Source organism: Telmatherina bonti (assembly GCF_933228915.1).
Source record: "Telmatherina bonti genome assembly, chromosome: 14".
Taxonomy (NCBI): Eukaryota; Metazoa; Chordata; class Actinopteri; order Atheriniformes; family Telmatherinidae; genus Telmatherina; species Telmatherina bonti.
The window spans coordinates 20,749,522-20,765,753 of record NC_136612.1 but is presented as its reverse complement, the minus strand read 5'-3'; the positions used below and the strand labels follow the sequence as shown (position 1 = coordinate 20,765,753).

At 39.8% G+C, this 16,232-nt stretch overlaps 1 protein-coding gene across 1 annotated transcript; it reads left to right on the top strand.

Moving 5' to 3' along the window:
* Positions 1 to 433: 433 nt before the first annotated feature.
* Positions 434 to 14,543, top strand: cacng4b (calcium channel, voltage-dependent, gamma subunit 4b; the record flags this gene model as incomplete). Its single annotated transcript, XM_079252296.1, has 4 exons — positions 434 to 656; positions 10,601 to 10,684; positions 13,435 to 13,575; positions 14,017 to 14,543. 4 exons carry the CDS (start codon positions 434 to 436, stop codon positions 14,541 to 14,543), a joined length of 975 nt encoding a protein of 324 aa, XP_079108422.1.
* Between the last annotated feature and the right edge of the window lie 1,689 nt (positions 14,544 to 16,232).

Genomic DNA, 16,232 nt, shown 5'->3' with positions numbered 1-16,232 from the left:
TGATGAGGGTGGGGTTCTCAGTAAAGTGCCGGAGACGTATCTTTGGCAATAGCTTTTAACAGAGGCACAGTCTGCGGGGAACATAAAAGTGCTGTGAGAAAATGCAAAAGATTCAAGTAGTGGGGATGTTGGAAATGTTCTGACGCAGCTGTCATGCTCTCTCGCGCGTTTCAAATCCGCGTGCATCAGGAGTTGACACAACTACTGTCTTCTTACATTCACAGCAGCCAGTAGGGTTTGGGCATCAGGTGAGCGTTTCAAACAGTCTTCCCACTTCTCTCCGTTTTTCTTCAGGACTGCACATTTCACTTTCATATCAGCGACGGAGGGAGAGAGGACGCAACAGAACAAGTATGACCAGAAGATTTGCGCTCTAATGCGCTCTGGTGCGTGCATGTTGGACCAGGGAGTGTGTGGACTAGTATGAAGCGCCATGGCTTGGTGTGACCGCGGGGTTCAAACACTTCTGGCCACAGTTGGGGCTTTTGCCGCTTTCAGCCTGATGACCATCGCCATCGGCACGGACTACTGGCTCTATTCGCGGGCATACATCTGTAATAGCACCAATACCACCACAGACGAGACCCAGACTCAGCCTAAAACTAAGAAGGGAGATCTCACCCACTCCGGGCTGTGGAGGATTTGCTGTATTGAAGGTAAAGCTGTTCCAAGTCTATTTTGTTCAATTATGGATTTAATTATTACGCATGGAGCCCCCCTTGTCAGTAAGCTTTCCTGTGACAGTGAAACCAAATTGCAGCGCTCCGTGTCATATTGCAAACAGTTTGTCTGGGTTTCTGACTCGTCTTTTGTTTCTCAGGATGCACAGTCATTTGAGCGCACAAATGGATACACTCCCTTTACGCATGCCAAATGCGTCTGTCTGGAGACGGGTGCACACCATGGAGGAGGTTATCAATGAGAAATAACTTTTAGGGCACGAGGTTCAATAGAAAAAACAAAACAAAGCAGAGCAGATAACAAGTATGCAAATTAATAGGAATTTTAGAAGTATTGAAACTGAAAAATAAAGCTCAGTGCGCCGCTGTGCGCTCACCCTAAACAGTCTGTAAACTGTTACCCTGTTCAGACTCACACAATAATTCCCACTATATAGTCAAAAGAATGTGATGCCAAGCCGACGCGTCTGAGCCCATTCACTTTTAAGCTGGTCTTTGCCAGGAAATGTGCGCGCTATTAGTCTACTTTCATTCATGTCTTTATTGTATCCGATGCTGTTGCTTGGCAACATCCCTGACATTGCTATGGAAACATGCCCAGTGATTTAAAAATAGATGACTCTGAGTTCACGTCATGTCCAAGCAAAAAATATTAAAGATAATCTAAGTATGTTTTAGTGGTGGGACATCAGATAAACATATCTAATCTCACATTTTGGGCTTTGTGGGTGTTTTATAAGTAATTTGAGATATTTTATGTCTGAATAGGAGGTGCTCTGGCAGTGACGTCTTACTTCAGAGGCAGACAGACACTCATTGACCAATCTTCCTTCCGACCACCCCTTGACTTCTCGCTTTGTCCGTCAATGGGAGTGCAGAGTGGATGTGTTTGTTCGTGGCACAGACGTGTGTCATGACGCATAGACAGATAGAAACAGACAAATCAAACGAACATAATACATGCCATAATTTATATCACGTTTTTTTTTTCAAAACACAAGATGTGCTGTACGGATGCAGTACAATTTTTATTTTTTTATTTTTTTATTTTTTTGCTTTATATGTGTTTATGAATCTGGAAAGCATAAGAATCCATTCTGCTTCTCACAATACAGAGTAATGTTATCTATTATTCGCAGAATTGAGGCTGGTAAGCTCAGGCTGCCACTCCAGAGAAATTTGTAGACTAGAAGGAGGTGTCTATTCCAACAAAACATTTTGCTCTAGGCAGGGGTGAAGCAGCCACAACAGTGACAGTCATTTCTTGAGCAATGTAGCAGATTTGTATAACAAAAAAAAAAAAAGAAAAAAAAAAAGTATATATTTTGTCACTTGGATTTTTCTTGTTGACACATAGAAAATTATAAATTAATTAAAAAATATTTGTCCTCTAATTACCAATTACCCCACATAAAACATAAAACAAAAATAAAAACAAAACGAAACAAAACAAAATAACAAAAACACCAGGTGAATATTTTCACACCAGAGAAAAGAATGCAATTTGCAAGCATCAAATACATGTACTGTCAATGGGATGGTGTGGGATAATTTATTTGGTGTGGGATAATTTATTTATTTATATTCTTTTTTTTTTTTTTTTTAAGATGAACAATTTGAGACTGAAAGCCATGCAGAGCCTGCATACAGGGAGACACCAAGCCACTGTATGCTGATGAAACAGCGCTGGGCTTGTAATGTTGTGGAGGTGGACAACTGGACAGATGTGAAGAATATATCCTGGTGTGTTGTGATAAGATAGTTCCTCTTTTGTGCCTTTGCCTGAAACTAAAAGCTGCTGCAAGGTGGCTCAGTTGTCATGGAGACTCATTAGTGTGGAAGAAAAGACAAGTGAGGACATCCCTCCACACACACACACACACACACACACACACACACTCACTCACTCACAGATACACTCCTCCAGTCATAATGACAAATGCACCAGGTTATTTGTTTTGTGTCTATCAGAGTGCGGGGTTTTGCTGAACACATCACAGCAGCTATATGTCTCTGAGTGGCATCACATTGCTGTAGGACACACAGCAGCTGCTCAGCACCCTTCAGCTCATATAATGAATGGGTTTATTGTTTCTCTATTCTCCCAAAGCATCACCTCTTCTTTAGCAGATTGGTTGACAATTAAAGAGCAGACAGTAACATATAAAATTAAGCTTCTCATGAGTGAGGTCAGTGTCTCCTTTTTTCAGTCTTTTATGTTTAACAAGAGAGATGTTCTTCTTAAGTGCTTGCTTTCCAACATTATTATTTTTGAGGCCAACACCTTCACAGTGTGCTTAGTGAGCCTAATTTACATCAGAATAGTCCATTTAACTTTCAGAGAAAGTTAAATGGACTATTAATAATCAACTTAGTGGGTTCATATTTACAGTAAATATCTCAGCTGGTGGTGGACCAGAGTGTGTTTAGAGGCAGCTGTTTGTGGTGTGGTGATGGTTATTTGTGAGGAGTTGTTCGTTTCCATTGTGGGTGAGGGCTGACTTTGCTATTCTTACATGTTACCATAAAGTGTAATTAAATGTAACAACCGAGAAGCCATGTGGGGGCACTAATTAACCAGCAGGCCTCAACTTCCACCTCAGTCACTCTCTTTTTTTTTTTCTCTGTTTGGAGGTTTAACTTCTCCATTCTCATAATTATTTTCTGCATTGTGGCATTATCTTTTGTTTTCCTCCCATTAAAAGATTTTTGATACTGAAATGAGCAAGAAATCAACCGCTTAAATCAGTTTAGCAAATATTTTGTGCATGTATTTTTTTTTTTTACTCTGACTATTTAATGTCCCCTCTGTCAGTTTGATTGCAGAATCAATAATACATGTACGTTTTGCCTTTTGGTTTAACAAAATGAAATTGAGGGTCCAAAGAAAAAAGATGGTCATATTTCACTGTCAGTCGGCCATTAAGTACTGTAATAATTAGATCTGCTGATAATTATGGCTAAACTGAATGGAGAAGTGGAGGAAGTGCTACAAAAGATTGTTTAATTTGATAACTTATAAGTAATAATATTTAAAGCCAAGGTACAGTATCAGGAAGGGCTGAAGAGGTTTTGTTGCATTGCATCATATTGGAAAGATGATTACTTTTTAAAGATGAAATAAATAATTAATTTCCTACACACCATTCATCCATCCATCCATCCATCCATCCATCCATCCATCCATCCATCCATTTTCTATAATACTTATTCTAATTAAGAGTTGTGAGTTGGAGCCTATCTGAGCAATAGGCAAATAAGAAGCAGGGTCGACCCTGGACAGATCACCAGTCAAGTCAAGTCAAGTCAAGTCAAGTCATACAAGCTATTATATTAGATGGTTCATATATTCACAACAGAATTATGCATATAATAACATGGTCTCCTTCACATTAATTAACAAACTTTGAATGTGTCTGTAAATGTTTTGAACCAAAAGATGAGTTGGAAGCCTCCATCAAGCTCCTTGTCTGGTTTTAAATCTGCTTCATGCCTTCACAATCCAGCAAGCCTGATTTTGTCATATGCAATTATATTCTTGGCCATTTTCAAATAGGCTGAGAAAAAAACCCAATTGTAAACAGCTGATATTATAAAGGTAAGCTGTTTGTCACAGGAGGAATACACAGGAGACTTATTAGAATTTTATCTATACTATTAAAAAAAAAAAAAAAAAAAAAAAAAAAAATATATATATATATATATATATATATATATATATATATATATACTTTTTTTGTATATATATATATATATATATATATATATATATATATATATATATATATATATATATATATATATATACTTTTTTTTGTATATATATATATATATATATATATATATATATATATATATATATATATATATATATATATATATTATACGTGCTACATATCTTTATTTCTAATATTTCAATAAAACACTTCTGTACATGAACATTTTTAAGAGACAATGTAAAACAATGTTCTACACTGATTAGATGCAGTGAAATATCTCAGTTTTCTCCCAGCAACTTCAGATACACATGCACAGCCCAAGTCAAGCTGTGTTTGAAGAAAATGCAGCCTGGTGACAATTTAATTAACCAACTGTCAGTCATATAAACACTGAATCACTGATGTCTTTGCCAAATTGCTTTTCTTCTCATCTTCACTTGGACTGAAAGAAAAAAAAGAACAATATTGGAACGGTTTGTTTTATTACACAGATGCTTTTATACTCTGCCCTGGCTTTCCCCACTACCACAGCAATAAATGTATGCGTCACTGAGTCAATGTGAGTTGCGTGTGCATGTCTACATTTGATATGAAGCCCCACTTACGGATTTATAAAACTTCATCATCCAACTTGCTGTAAAGCTCAGAGCACTCTGCTTCTTATTCTGCCCAGGAGATATGCAAGCTACAAGGATACAAGTAGAATTAAAGCAGAAAGAGAGCTGTTTGTGAAGCTGTTTTTTGTTGCATTGTTGTACATATATTGCCTACTTGAGGTTGTGCATTTCCGATAAAATGCAAAATAAATGACACTTTTGATTGGTTTATCTATCAATTGATTTCCAGATGCGTTTAAGTATAAACATAAGGAAGGACATTGGGCGTGTTTCATTAACGTACTCATAGAGAACCCTCAGTGAGTAAGTGATGGCATGAAGAGACGATCCTATTGGTGTGTTCTAAGGCTGCTTCCGTATTGACTATTGGCTGATCTGCATATTTCAAAATAATTATGATGTGCATCATCCTGTTGCCAATTATGCAGAATCTGAAAGATGCTTTGAGCACAATACGCGTTTTCATGTGCACATGTTTATGTCTGCAGTTGTGTTTATATTCATGTGATGATAGATTTGTGAAGGCAATGTGGGTGGACCGGAGAAGTGGCATCTCCTATTTAATGGGTATCAAAACACAATGAAAATGTCAAAAGCATCCTTGGAGATTTGTCTATGTAAATGAGCTTATTAAATTCTAACAGTGGTTGCCATGGAGAAGAGAAGGACATGCTCAGCGTGGGGCTTTGCAACTCCAGATAGGCCCAGAGAACTCATTTAATACCCCTTGTGATGTATTGACAAGTTTATTTTCCATTTGCCACAGCACAGTCCTTTAATTTCTTAATCCATTTTTGTTTGTCACGTAAACTTTACATCCAGCAGCTGTCACACAACATTCATTTGACCCTGTTATTGTCGTTCTACTAAACTGATTGCTCTCTTACTGATTTGCTGACCTTCTTTAGAGACTGACTCCCCCTAAATGTGGTCTCTGATCTTTTTCATTCCCATCCCAGTCACTTTTAAACCATCTTTGCTGTCATCTCATCAGTATTCAGACTTTACTTCACTTTATGGGTCAAACTTGGAGCCTAAGTGTGGACATTGAGCTGATAACTCTCACTCATGAATCATAAGCTTTAAGTGTTCTATTCATAATCACATTTCCAATTAGGTGAAAATTGTTTTCTATCTTTTGTCTACCCCTGTCCCTTTCACATGCACATGTTTGCGCAGCTGCTTATACTAAGAAAATGCATTGACATCCATTTGGCGTGCACAGCCTAACGCCTAACCCTAAGCAGGAGAAAATATGTTTTGCTAAGCTTTGGCATTGATTTCAACAGGATTGCTGGAAAATGATTTAATAATAATAATGATAAATAATAATAAAAACCACCCAAAACAAACAAACAACAACAAAGACTAAAACAAAACTAACACACAAGGGCAAACACACTTCAGCTAAGGCAAAACATACAATCCAGGTGGGTTGGAAGGCTGCAAGGCTGGAAATGAATATAGAAAATATTGCATCAAAATGAAGAGTAATGTTTCAGGTTCACAGAGTGCTTTTGTGTGCACTTTTATAGCATGCTAAATCAGTCTGCAGTTTCAATTAAGGACAGGGAATGGAGGCACACATACATACATATTAAATCTGCTTCAGGCCCTGCAACATGATGTGCTGTTTGCACAGCAATTAACAGAACAGCAAAGGTGTCTGTGTTTTTGTTATCTAATCATGTGAGGCAGATGTTGTTTTTTTTTTTATCTAAAAGGCTAAAAGTCATTGCTGCTTAAGATAGTCCAAAGCTCTTCTTCCCATCAGTGACTAGACACAGAAACTTCTGCTCCATTTCCAACAACTGATTTGACACTAATTAATTTGATGTCCCTTATTAAGCAGCAGACCTAGTTAATGACAGCAAGTGTGACCTCAAAAGCTGTGCCACAGACGATGATGGTTATGGGATTCACCTTTAGGCACCTGGGAATGTAGTTGTTAGATTTCTGTTGGTACTGTGTTAATGGGAAGGGTGGTGTTTATGCAAAAGGTCAGCTCTAAGCCATGTTGCTGCTTATAGCATTTGAGATAAAAAGAAGTTTGTTTTTGTTCAACAGGCAAAGGTTTTTCTTGCTGACATCAAGCTAAGCAAGTACCAGTCAAATGACTGGACACAAACACTTTCCCTCTTGGTGGCGAACAGGCTCCAGAAACAAGAGAAATGCCTAAACAACCTCGCTTTTGTAATTTTATCTCTCAGGCTGAGGAAGCTTGATTGTTACAGAAACACATTTAAGACAAAAAAAAAAAAAAAAGCCTGGATAAAAAAAGTACCATCTTCCTGTTCGTGTATCCAAATGGTGTGTCATCAGTGTCTGTGGTTTTAAGAGGGCTAAATTTGTCCTGCAAAATATTATACAGTCCCATGTTTTTTTTAAGGATTTGTGCCATTTGTGACCACGCTGCCCTAAAACTTTGACTTTAGTCAAAAGTGAAAAAATGTTAACTTTTGGATACTCTGGCAGGTCCTCCAAGGCTTGCTGATATCTGAATGTTATTGACTAAAAAGAAAAAAAGGCTGGTAAAAAAATGTTATAAGAAATAAACACCGGGCTTGATGATGCATTGAGGAAAAAATATCTTAAGAACCTATTTACACTGGAAGGCAGCTCACCCATAACCACAGACGGTTCCACCACAGGGACTGCAAGACTAGGACAGGTCTGAGTCCAAACCACAGCCCAAACGTGTTGTGAGGGTCTGCTGGGAACGCCTGGCTGAGTCCCCCGTCAGAGCGAGCTTCAACTCCCACCTTCAGCAGAGCTTCAACCATGTCCCGGGTGAGGCGGGGGACATTGAGTCCGAATGGGCTGTGTTCCGTGCCTCTATTGCTGAGGCGGCCGGCCGGAGCTGTGGCTGTAAGGTCGTTGGTGCCTGTCGTGGCGGTAATCCCAGGACTTGTTGGTGGACACCAACAGTGAGGGATGCCGTCAAGCTGAAGAAGGAGTCCTATCGGGCCTTCTTGGCCTGTGGGACTCTGGAGGCAGCTGATGGGTACCGGCGGGCTAAGCGGCATGCGGCTTCGGCTGTTGCCGAGGCAAAAACTCGGGCATGGGAGGAGTTCGGCGAGGCCATGGAGAAAGACTTCCGGACGGCTTCGAGGAGATTCTGGTCCACCATCCGGCGGCTCAGGAGGGGGAAGCAGTGCTCCGTCAATACTGTGTACAGTGGAGGTGGGGAGCTGCTGACCTCAACTCGGGACGTAGTGGGTCGGTGGAAGGAATACTTCGAAGACCTCCTCAATCCTACCAACACGTCTTCCGATGAGGAAGCAGAGCTGGCGGACTCAGGGGTGGACTCTCCTATCTCTGGGGCTGAAGTCGCTGAGGTGGTCAAAAAGCTCCTTGGCGGCAGGGCCCTGGGGGTGGATGAGATCCGCCCGGAGTTCCTTAAGGCTCTGGATGCTGTGGGGCTGTCCTGGCTGACACGCCTCTGCAGCATTGCGTGGACATCAGGCGGCTGAAATGGGTTTCCTCCGCAGGGTGGAGATAGAGATAGGGTGAGGAGCTCGGTCATCCGGGAGGGGCTCAGAGTAGAGCCGCTGCTCCTCCGCATCGAGAGGAACCAGTTGAGGTGGCTCGGGCATCTGGTCAGGATGCCTCCTGGACGCCTCCCTGGTGAGGTGTTCCAGGCACGTCCCTCTGGGAGGAGACCCCGGGGAAGACCCAGGACACGCTGGAGGGATTATATCTCTCGGCTGGCCTGGGAACGCCTCGGGATCCCCCCCGCAGAGTTGGCAAATGTGGCTGGGGAGAGGGAAGTCTGGGCTTCCCTGCTTAGGCTGCTGCCCCCGCGACCCGACTCCGGATAAGCGGCAGAAGATGGATGGATGGATGGATGGATGGTAACCCCAATTTTTATTATTAAATATGTTAACATTTGGAGTTTATGATTATGTAATATAATTAGCTTTACTTTTTACAGAAACTGTTACAGAAAGTCTGTAAAACATATAATATATAATATTCATTCATTCATTATCCTAACTACTTAATCCAATGAAGGGTCGCGAGGAAGCTGGAGCCTATCCCAGCAGTCTTTGGGCGAAGGCGGGGTACAACCTTGACAGCTAATATATAATATATAATATATAATATATAATATATAATATATAATATAAACTAACTAAAAACCTATTTATGTATTAAAATCAAAACAGGATGCAGTTATTTGTAAAACAGTCTAAATCCTATTTTAAACAGAAAATAGTGCAATAGTATTGAATATTAAATTTAAAAAAACATATTTAATGTAAAGCAGTTAAACTTTTCAAGGAAACTTTTTAAGGAAAATGATTGGAAATTTTTTGCTTTTTGTCTGAACAGCAGTAAAGAGACCGGGCATTGGTTTGAAAGCAAAATACTTTGAATGGAATAAATTCAGCTGCTCAAAGTCTCGTTTACTGTATCTTCATTGCATGTTACAGCAAATGTTTTCAGTAGGTGGAACATTTGGATTGGACACCCCCCCCCCCCCCCCCCCCCCCCCCCCTTACTTTTTCAGAAGTTTTCCAATTCCAGTCATCTCAGTATATTTTAAGAGTTTGAGTCTAGAAAGGGCAGCTCTAGATCCTTTTTTTTTCTTTTTTACATAGATAGTTGGATTGACAAAGGCACTGCAGCACTCATCATACAAAAATAATTGCTTTTATTTGACACTTCTTGAGATTATATAGACAGAAATAGGAAAACATGGGTGAGTGTGCTTACACATGAAACAGGAAGAAATCCTCTGGAGAATGAGTGATGTTGATGGTTGCTTAAAATGTAATCTTGCTACCGGTTGTCAATACAGTAAATAAATACCCATAGATATTATTAAAACAGAAACTAAAACAATTGTTTATATAGGGCATTGTCAACCATCCATTGAGTACTGCAATGCATATTTTCATTTTCATCATTTCCTCTGTACTTTGCAGTATTTACAGTTGTGAGGAAGCAACTCCAGTGGATAAAATCTCACTTTGAAGTACTTTGTAATATAGTACTGATAGGGAGCATGATCATCAGCATTTAATGCTGTTTTTTGGATTTATTCTTTCCTTAAAGAAATTTCTGTGGATTTTCTTAAACATTTAATGATATTATGTACTGAATTGAGGTAATATGTACTGAATTTAGGTAATATGCACTGGTTTTAGGTATGATGTTAAAGTCCTCTAAATATTTTACACAGACAAACATCTTTAGTTCCCACACTGAAAACTTTTAATTTAATCAAATGTTTTTTTTTTTAAAAGTATTGCTACCATGAAGGCTGTGTTAACTCGCTAGCTATACAGCTAAAGTGTCATTGGAATTCAATTTTGTCCACTTTCACTTGAAATCTCAGTGGTCAAACTATATTTGTGCCAAAATGATGTCCTCATTAAACATCTGCAGTTCCCCTTTGGTCCCACTTCCTGGCTCAACACTGGCTGAAACAGTGGTTTATTGTTATGCACATGTGGTGCCACATGTGGTGCCATATCTATGTATGATTACAAACAGTAACCTGTCATTATGAAATCAGTTGTGAAACCCCTATCAAATCATTAATATGCTGAATCTTTATGGTTCTTTTGTGCTTCAGGCATCAACCAAGGCAGCTGCTACAGGATCAACCATTTCCCTGATGACAACGACTACGACACAGACAGCTCTGAATATCTGCTGCGTAAGTGTTACTCACTCGTGTTTTTCATCTGGTAATGTTAATACAGTCAGTTGTCTAAAGGGCAAACCAGATGTCTGCAGATCTTGCAGATTATTTGATTGTCAGAGCATTCTACAAACAGAAATGTAGTTTATTAAAATGTAATAACAATAAGTGAGAGGCTTTAAGTCAACAATGATCAGCAGATATCAGACAGGGCTATAGTATGGCACATGCCTGACCATGCATTTGCCAGACATCAGGCCATGTATACCATATGTTATGAAACAAATTCTGTCCTTTGTAAACACATAAACCCCTCTAGTACAGTTGAAGATTGGCACGCTAAGCCCTATTTGAAGACAGACACTATATGTTTATTCTTAACTAGCCAATGGCTCCAGTTTCTGAGTAGTGTTCCTACTTCACCAAGTCTTGTTAGGCAGGGCCACTGTGACCAAATAAACAAGCAAAAAAATACTAACTCATGAGTACAGACTGATAACAGCAACTTTTTCTTCTCAGGGATTATTCTGTGGAATCAAACAAAAAAGTTATTACTCAGACCATATTGAAAATCTAAATTTGGCATCATCTCTGTGTGAGAAGCTTATTTTTGGGCTTGTAGGTACCTTTTAGTCACAGCGGTGACCAGAACCCACCAAAGCTACTTCATCCTCCTTATGTATGAAGATTCAATGCTTTTCAAATTTCAACCATTTCATTGTTTTTATATCATTATTAACTTCCTCTTTTTAACATCTCAACCATTTGCTAAAACTAATTAATTCTGTTTATGGAAGTATGAAAGTTAAAGGAATAACACTGTGTCTTTCAGAATAACAAAAAGGCCAGAGAAAAATATTTCTCTGTGTTTTTCAGTTTGGTTGAGACAAGAATAAACAGGTTTATCCCCCCCCCCCCGCATTTTTGTTTTTTTAACTTTTACTTTTTTTCTTTGACTTTACTTTTTAAATTCAGCAGTCCCTGCAGATTTACCTCTACCTAATGGTAGACCAGGACCATAAATGGTTAATAGTTGGCTTTACTTCCTGTTTCACTTTGAACAATAAACTTGTGGTCTTTTAGATCACTGAGAGTGATGCATTTGCTTTTTGTTTGCCATTACCCCCCACATCCTACCAGGTGCTTGGCTCCTGTGGATGTTCTAACACTATTATTGTTTTATCACTGTCATTTCTGTTCCACTCAGCCTCTTTTGTTTCCGTTGTGAACTGCCTGAATCCTGCAACTGTCTATTTTCTGTCCTTCACCACTACATATCTTGCCTTGTTCAGCATCAGGTGATTTTTTCACATCAAATTTTTACACTATAGTTGCAGTATAATGAACAAAATATAATTTTACTCTCTGAGTGTTCCTTCTAAAGATCCCAGTGTTTGTTTCTCACAGAATAAATGTGTCATTTTGCACACTTGTTTCCACTGGGAGCATAAGATGTAATTTGTATTCAACCATAAAGCCTGTCATTAAGCCCCCTTTCATTTAGTCCAGCTAGTGAACTGAATTTGGACTTGATCCAGTCTGATAAGTGTCCTCTGATCCTTTCTACATATTGGGTAGATACTGAATCAGCTGGGCTTCACAAAAAGTCCTCAAAACTGAATATTTAGAGTGTATGGACTGAGCCTAAAACTTTTATGTAGAAGAAAAAACTAAACTGAAGCTGTGTTTTTACAAAACTGAGAATAAAGATGCACATTTGTTCACTTATTCCATGCTAATTCTGAACATGAAAAGAGCACATAAAGAGAATCAGCTCAACAGACCAGCTTTCACCTGAATGTCACACTTTGCTGTTAAGGAGGTTTGCCTTCTCTTAATGAGCTGTCGTCTTTAAGATCAGGTGCCAACCCTAACTTTGAATAACTGTTGTGAAAGTCTTAAATAGATCATATTTCATATGGTGGAAGTTAAGTTTCATTTAGTTTTAACTGGCTTTGTACTGGTAAATATTTTTCCCGGCAGAGTGGAATTTGAGTGCAGTTTGCAACTTTATCTATGCATACAGTCCTTGTGTTGTCCAGGACCTCACTGTTTGTTTGTTTAAACAGAAAACCTAACTAAAAAAACCTAACAAACTCAGCAAGTGATGCAAACAAAAATATGGGGAAAAAAACAGTCTTATATAGGCTAGTCCATGTAGTAAAACATAGGGCTGAAATGATGTTCTGGCCCTGGATCAGTCTGCTGATATACAACAGATATTCACTTCCAATTTGTCTTAAAAATGCAGCTGATTCAGCATCTTTCTGATATAAAATAAAGAAAGAAAGTAACGCAAAAACAAATAAAGACTGGAAAAAAAATCCAAGTTCAGTTTATTAAATGAAAGGAAGGCCTAATGAAAGACTTCACAGATGAATAATCTTGTCTGTCTGAATAGTGAAATGGCAGAGTGATTCATTTCACTGGGAGTGATGGTCAGTGAGAGCCCTTGTTGCAACCCACAGCTGATTAGCAAAGCTTTGTGACAACAAGGCCTCAAAGAATGAATGATTATGGAGTTCTGATAAATGGTTGAATGAAGAGGTAGGAAAATGGGTTTGAACACTGTTTCGAAAGGTTAATGATGATTTTTACTGTTATTTTTAAAAACTGTTCTGCTTATTTAATATAAAACTCCAGAGTACAGCAAGACAGATCGCTGTGTTTATTTTCCTAAACAGTCTGTGTTATCTAATCAGCTGCTAGCTGTCGACTTGCATTAAAACCATGTAAAGTGGGTCTTCCTTCTGCTGTCTCTGCAGGTATAGTTCGTGCCTCTAGCATGTTTCCCATTCTCAGTACGGTCCTGTTGATGCTTGGTGGGATGTGTGTTGGCGTGGGCCGTGTATCCAACAAGACGAACAACGTCCTCCTCAGTGCAGGCATACTCTTTGTAGCTGCAGGTGAGATGGATGACACATGCACGGTCAGACATGCTCCCAGCAAGAAGCAATCATGGGGGCTGGGATCTCAAATGAAGAAAGGCAGCTTGATGTGGCACATGTGGTCCCACGTTGTACTTAATCAATGGTGCAATCATGGAGGCGACCCTAATTCCGCCCTGAAGAGGGTCAGAACCTTCATTCACACAGCTCACACAATGAAGATGAAGATGTGTCATTAGGGACCCCAGAGGTGATAAGAGACTGTAATCACTGCCTGATGAACAACTTTACACAGTGTGTGCTCATGGTTTTGATCCTTGTTACTAGAAAATTCCCTGATGATTGATTTTTTGCAACTCTTTTCTCTTCAACCAAATAATATCCTCTTTCTTTCCATTACCTCCTCTGCCTTTTACATATTTAAGCTTGTCTGAGTCTTTTTAATTTCTTTCTTATCAGGTCTGAGCAACATTATTGGCATCATTGTCTACATATCCAGCAACGCGGGAGATCCCAATGACAAGCGAGACGATGACAAGAAGTACACTTACTCCTATGGCTGGTCCTTCTACTTTGGGGCCCTCTCCTTCATTGTAGCCGAAACTGTGGCAGTCCTTGCCATCAACATCTACATAGAGAAGAACAAGGAAGTTCGCTGGCGAGCGCGGCGCGAGTTTATCCGCTCACTCTCGTCCTCTTCCCCTTACTCGAGGATACCGAGCTTTCGTTACCGTCGGCGGACGTCGCATGCCAGCTCTCACTCCACAGAGGCCTCCAGGGAGAACTCGCCCGTGGTCGGTTTGAAAGGCGCACCATCTTCCAGTGGGCCTCTGGATGAGCTGTCCATGTACGCCCTAGCAAGGGACAGCGTGACGGACAACACGTACAGCCCCGAACATGAGGCGTCTGCTGAGTTCCTCCAGGTCCATAACTGTTTCCCAAATGACTTAAAGGACGGGGTGAACCGCAGGACCACGCCTGTGTGAATGGTGTGTGAGTGGTACACTGCTAAGCTTGGGGTTCACATGATGGAGGGTGAGCAAGAAATAATGTAAAATCAGTGGCTTCACCTGCTGGATACTTGTGGCAGCCTTCCACCTTTAGAGAAAGCCTAGCAAGAGGATAGTCTTCTGACCAGAGACCAAGCCAGTTAACACAATTTGCATAAATCACCTGCTTTTAGATGCCATTCAAGCAGAGCAAAATGACCTTTTCTTGTGCTGTAGCCATCCAAAACTAGTGTTGTCTCTTATCCTTCAGCTAGATGAACAGTCTGTTGCTCACCTTCCTCGTCTGCGTAATGATCCCTGCTCTTTGTGGGTAAACTTGAAATTGGAGCAGAGGGATGAGCCAGTCAGAAATATTCTGCCTGTAAATCAAACAAGGTGCTAAATGATATGTACTCTTCAACGTGAACATGTTATACTTGTGTGTGAAGGTAAAGCTTGTATTTTGTCTTCATATTTGGCTTCATATAGTATTCTAATCATAGGTTTGCAAGAGTGCTATTTGTCTGTAACTTTACAAAATGATATGCTTGCTGAGCTGTAATGTGTTGAATGTCTTATAATGAATCACATTGTACAAGTTTACCATCCATTTGTTCCAGCAGTATGAAGGGTTTTGTGTCCTTGTGGTTGCTTTCTTAATCCTATTCCTTCATGGCATTTGCCGGAACGGAACAAAATGTACTTTTTGTCAGTAAAAATCACGGTTCGGTTGTCTCTCTTTTTTTTTTTTTTTTTTACTTCCAGAACAGTATACTATTCCTCCATAACACCCCCTAATAGATGTGTCATTGTGTATGTGCTTGTCATGAAAGAGCCCAGAACTGTGAAGACAACACAGGTCAGGACTTCCTTTTTTTTCTCTGAATAGAGTGCTGGCATCAAGTGTTAAACAGATAAAGATCACAGCCAGGCAGGGATTTCATGAGTGTCTATCACACAGCCTGTGAATCCATCTGGTAGCCTCACCCCTCCCTTTGTCAAACTGAGGCCCCAGACAGAAGCAGAGGGAGCTGTGTGGGACCACGTCTCCAAAGGATTTGGCTCTAAGTACAAGATATGTGCTGTCCATTACTGCTCTGTGTGTCCATTATCTCAGGAAATAATGTGTAGTTGTGGCAGGTCGAACACTTTTGAGGTCCTATCCTTGTATTTCGGCTCAGACAGGAAATGGACCGGTGATAAAAGTAAAACCTGGAAATTATGGGACGATTCCTGCCATTCCTGCTTTTAGTAAGAGCTGTGAGTGTTTGGTTGAGCCTCCACGCTCTTCAGAGGGCTGCAGATTTAATCACTGAATAGTATTAATGCATCTGACATTCCATTGGATAAAACTTCATGTATCCAGCTGAGCAGATGTAAAAGAAAGCCATCAGTGTAAGTCTTTCATTTTTATATTCTAATGTGAAATTAGTCCAAACCTGTTTGTTTAAAATGTAAATCTGTAAATACAATGACAATAAAAAGAGGAAAAATACGTGAAAAGACGTGACAAAGAATTCAAAGCATCATTTTACCTAAGACTGACTGGAAAGTAAGCCTTCTGATGCCAGGCAAAGGTCATGTGTTTCAATTAACCTTTTTGTAATCAGGTAACTGGTTCTGCTGTTTTGCGTGAGTGAATCTATTAAATATTTTGTTTTGTAAGGTGAAGTCCAATAAGTATGT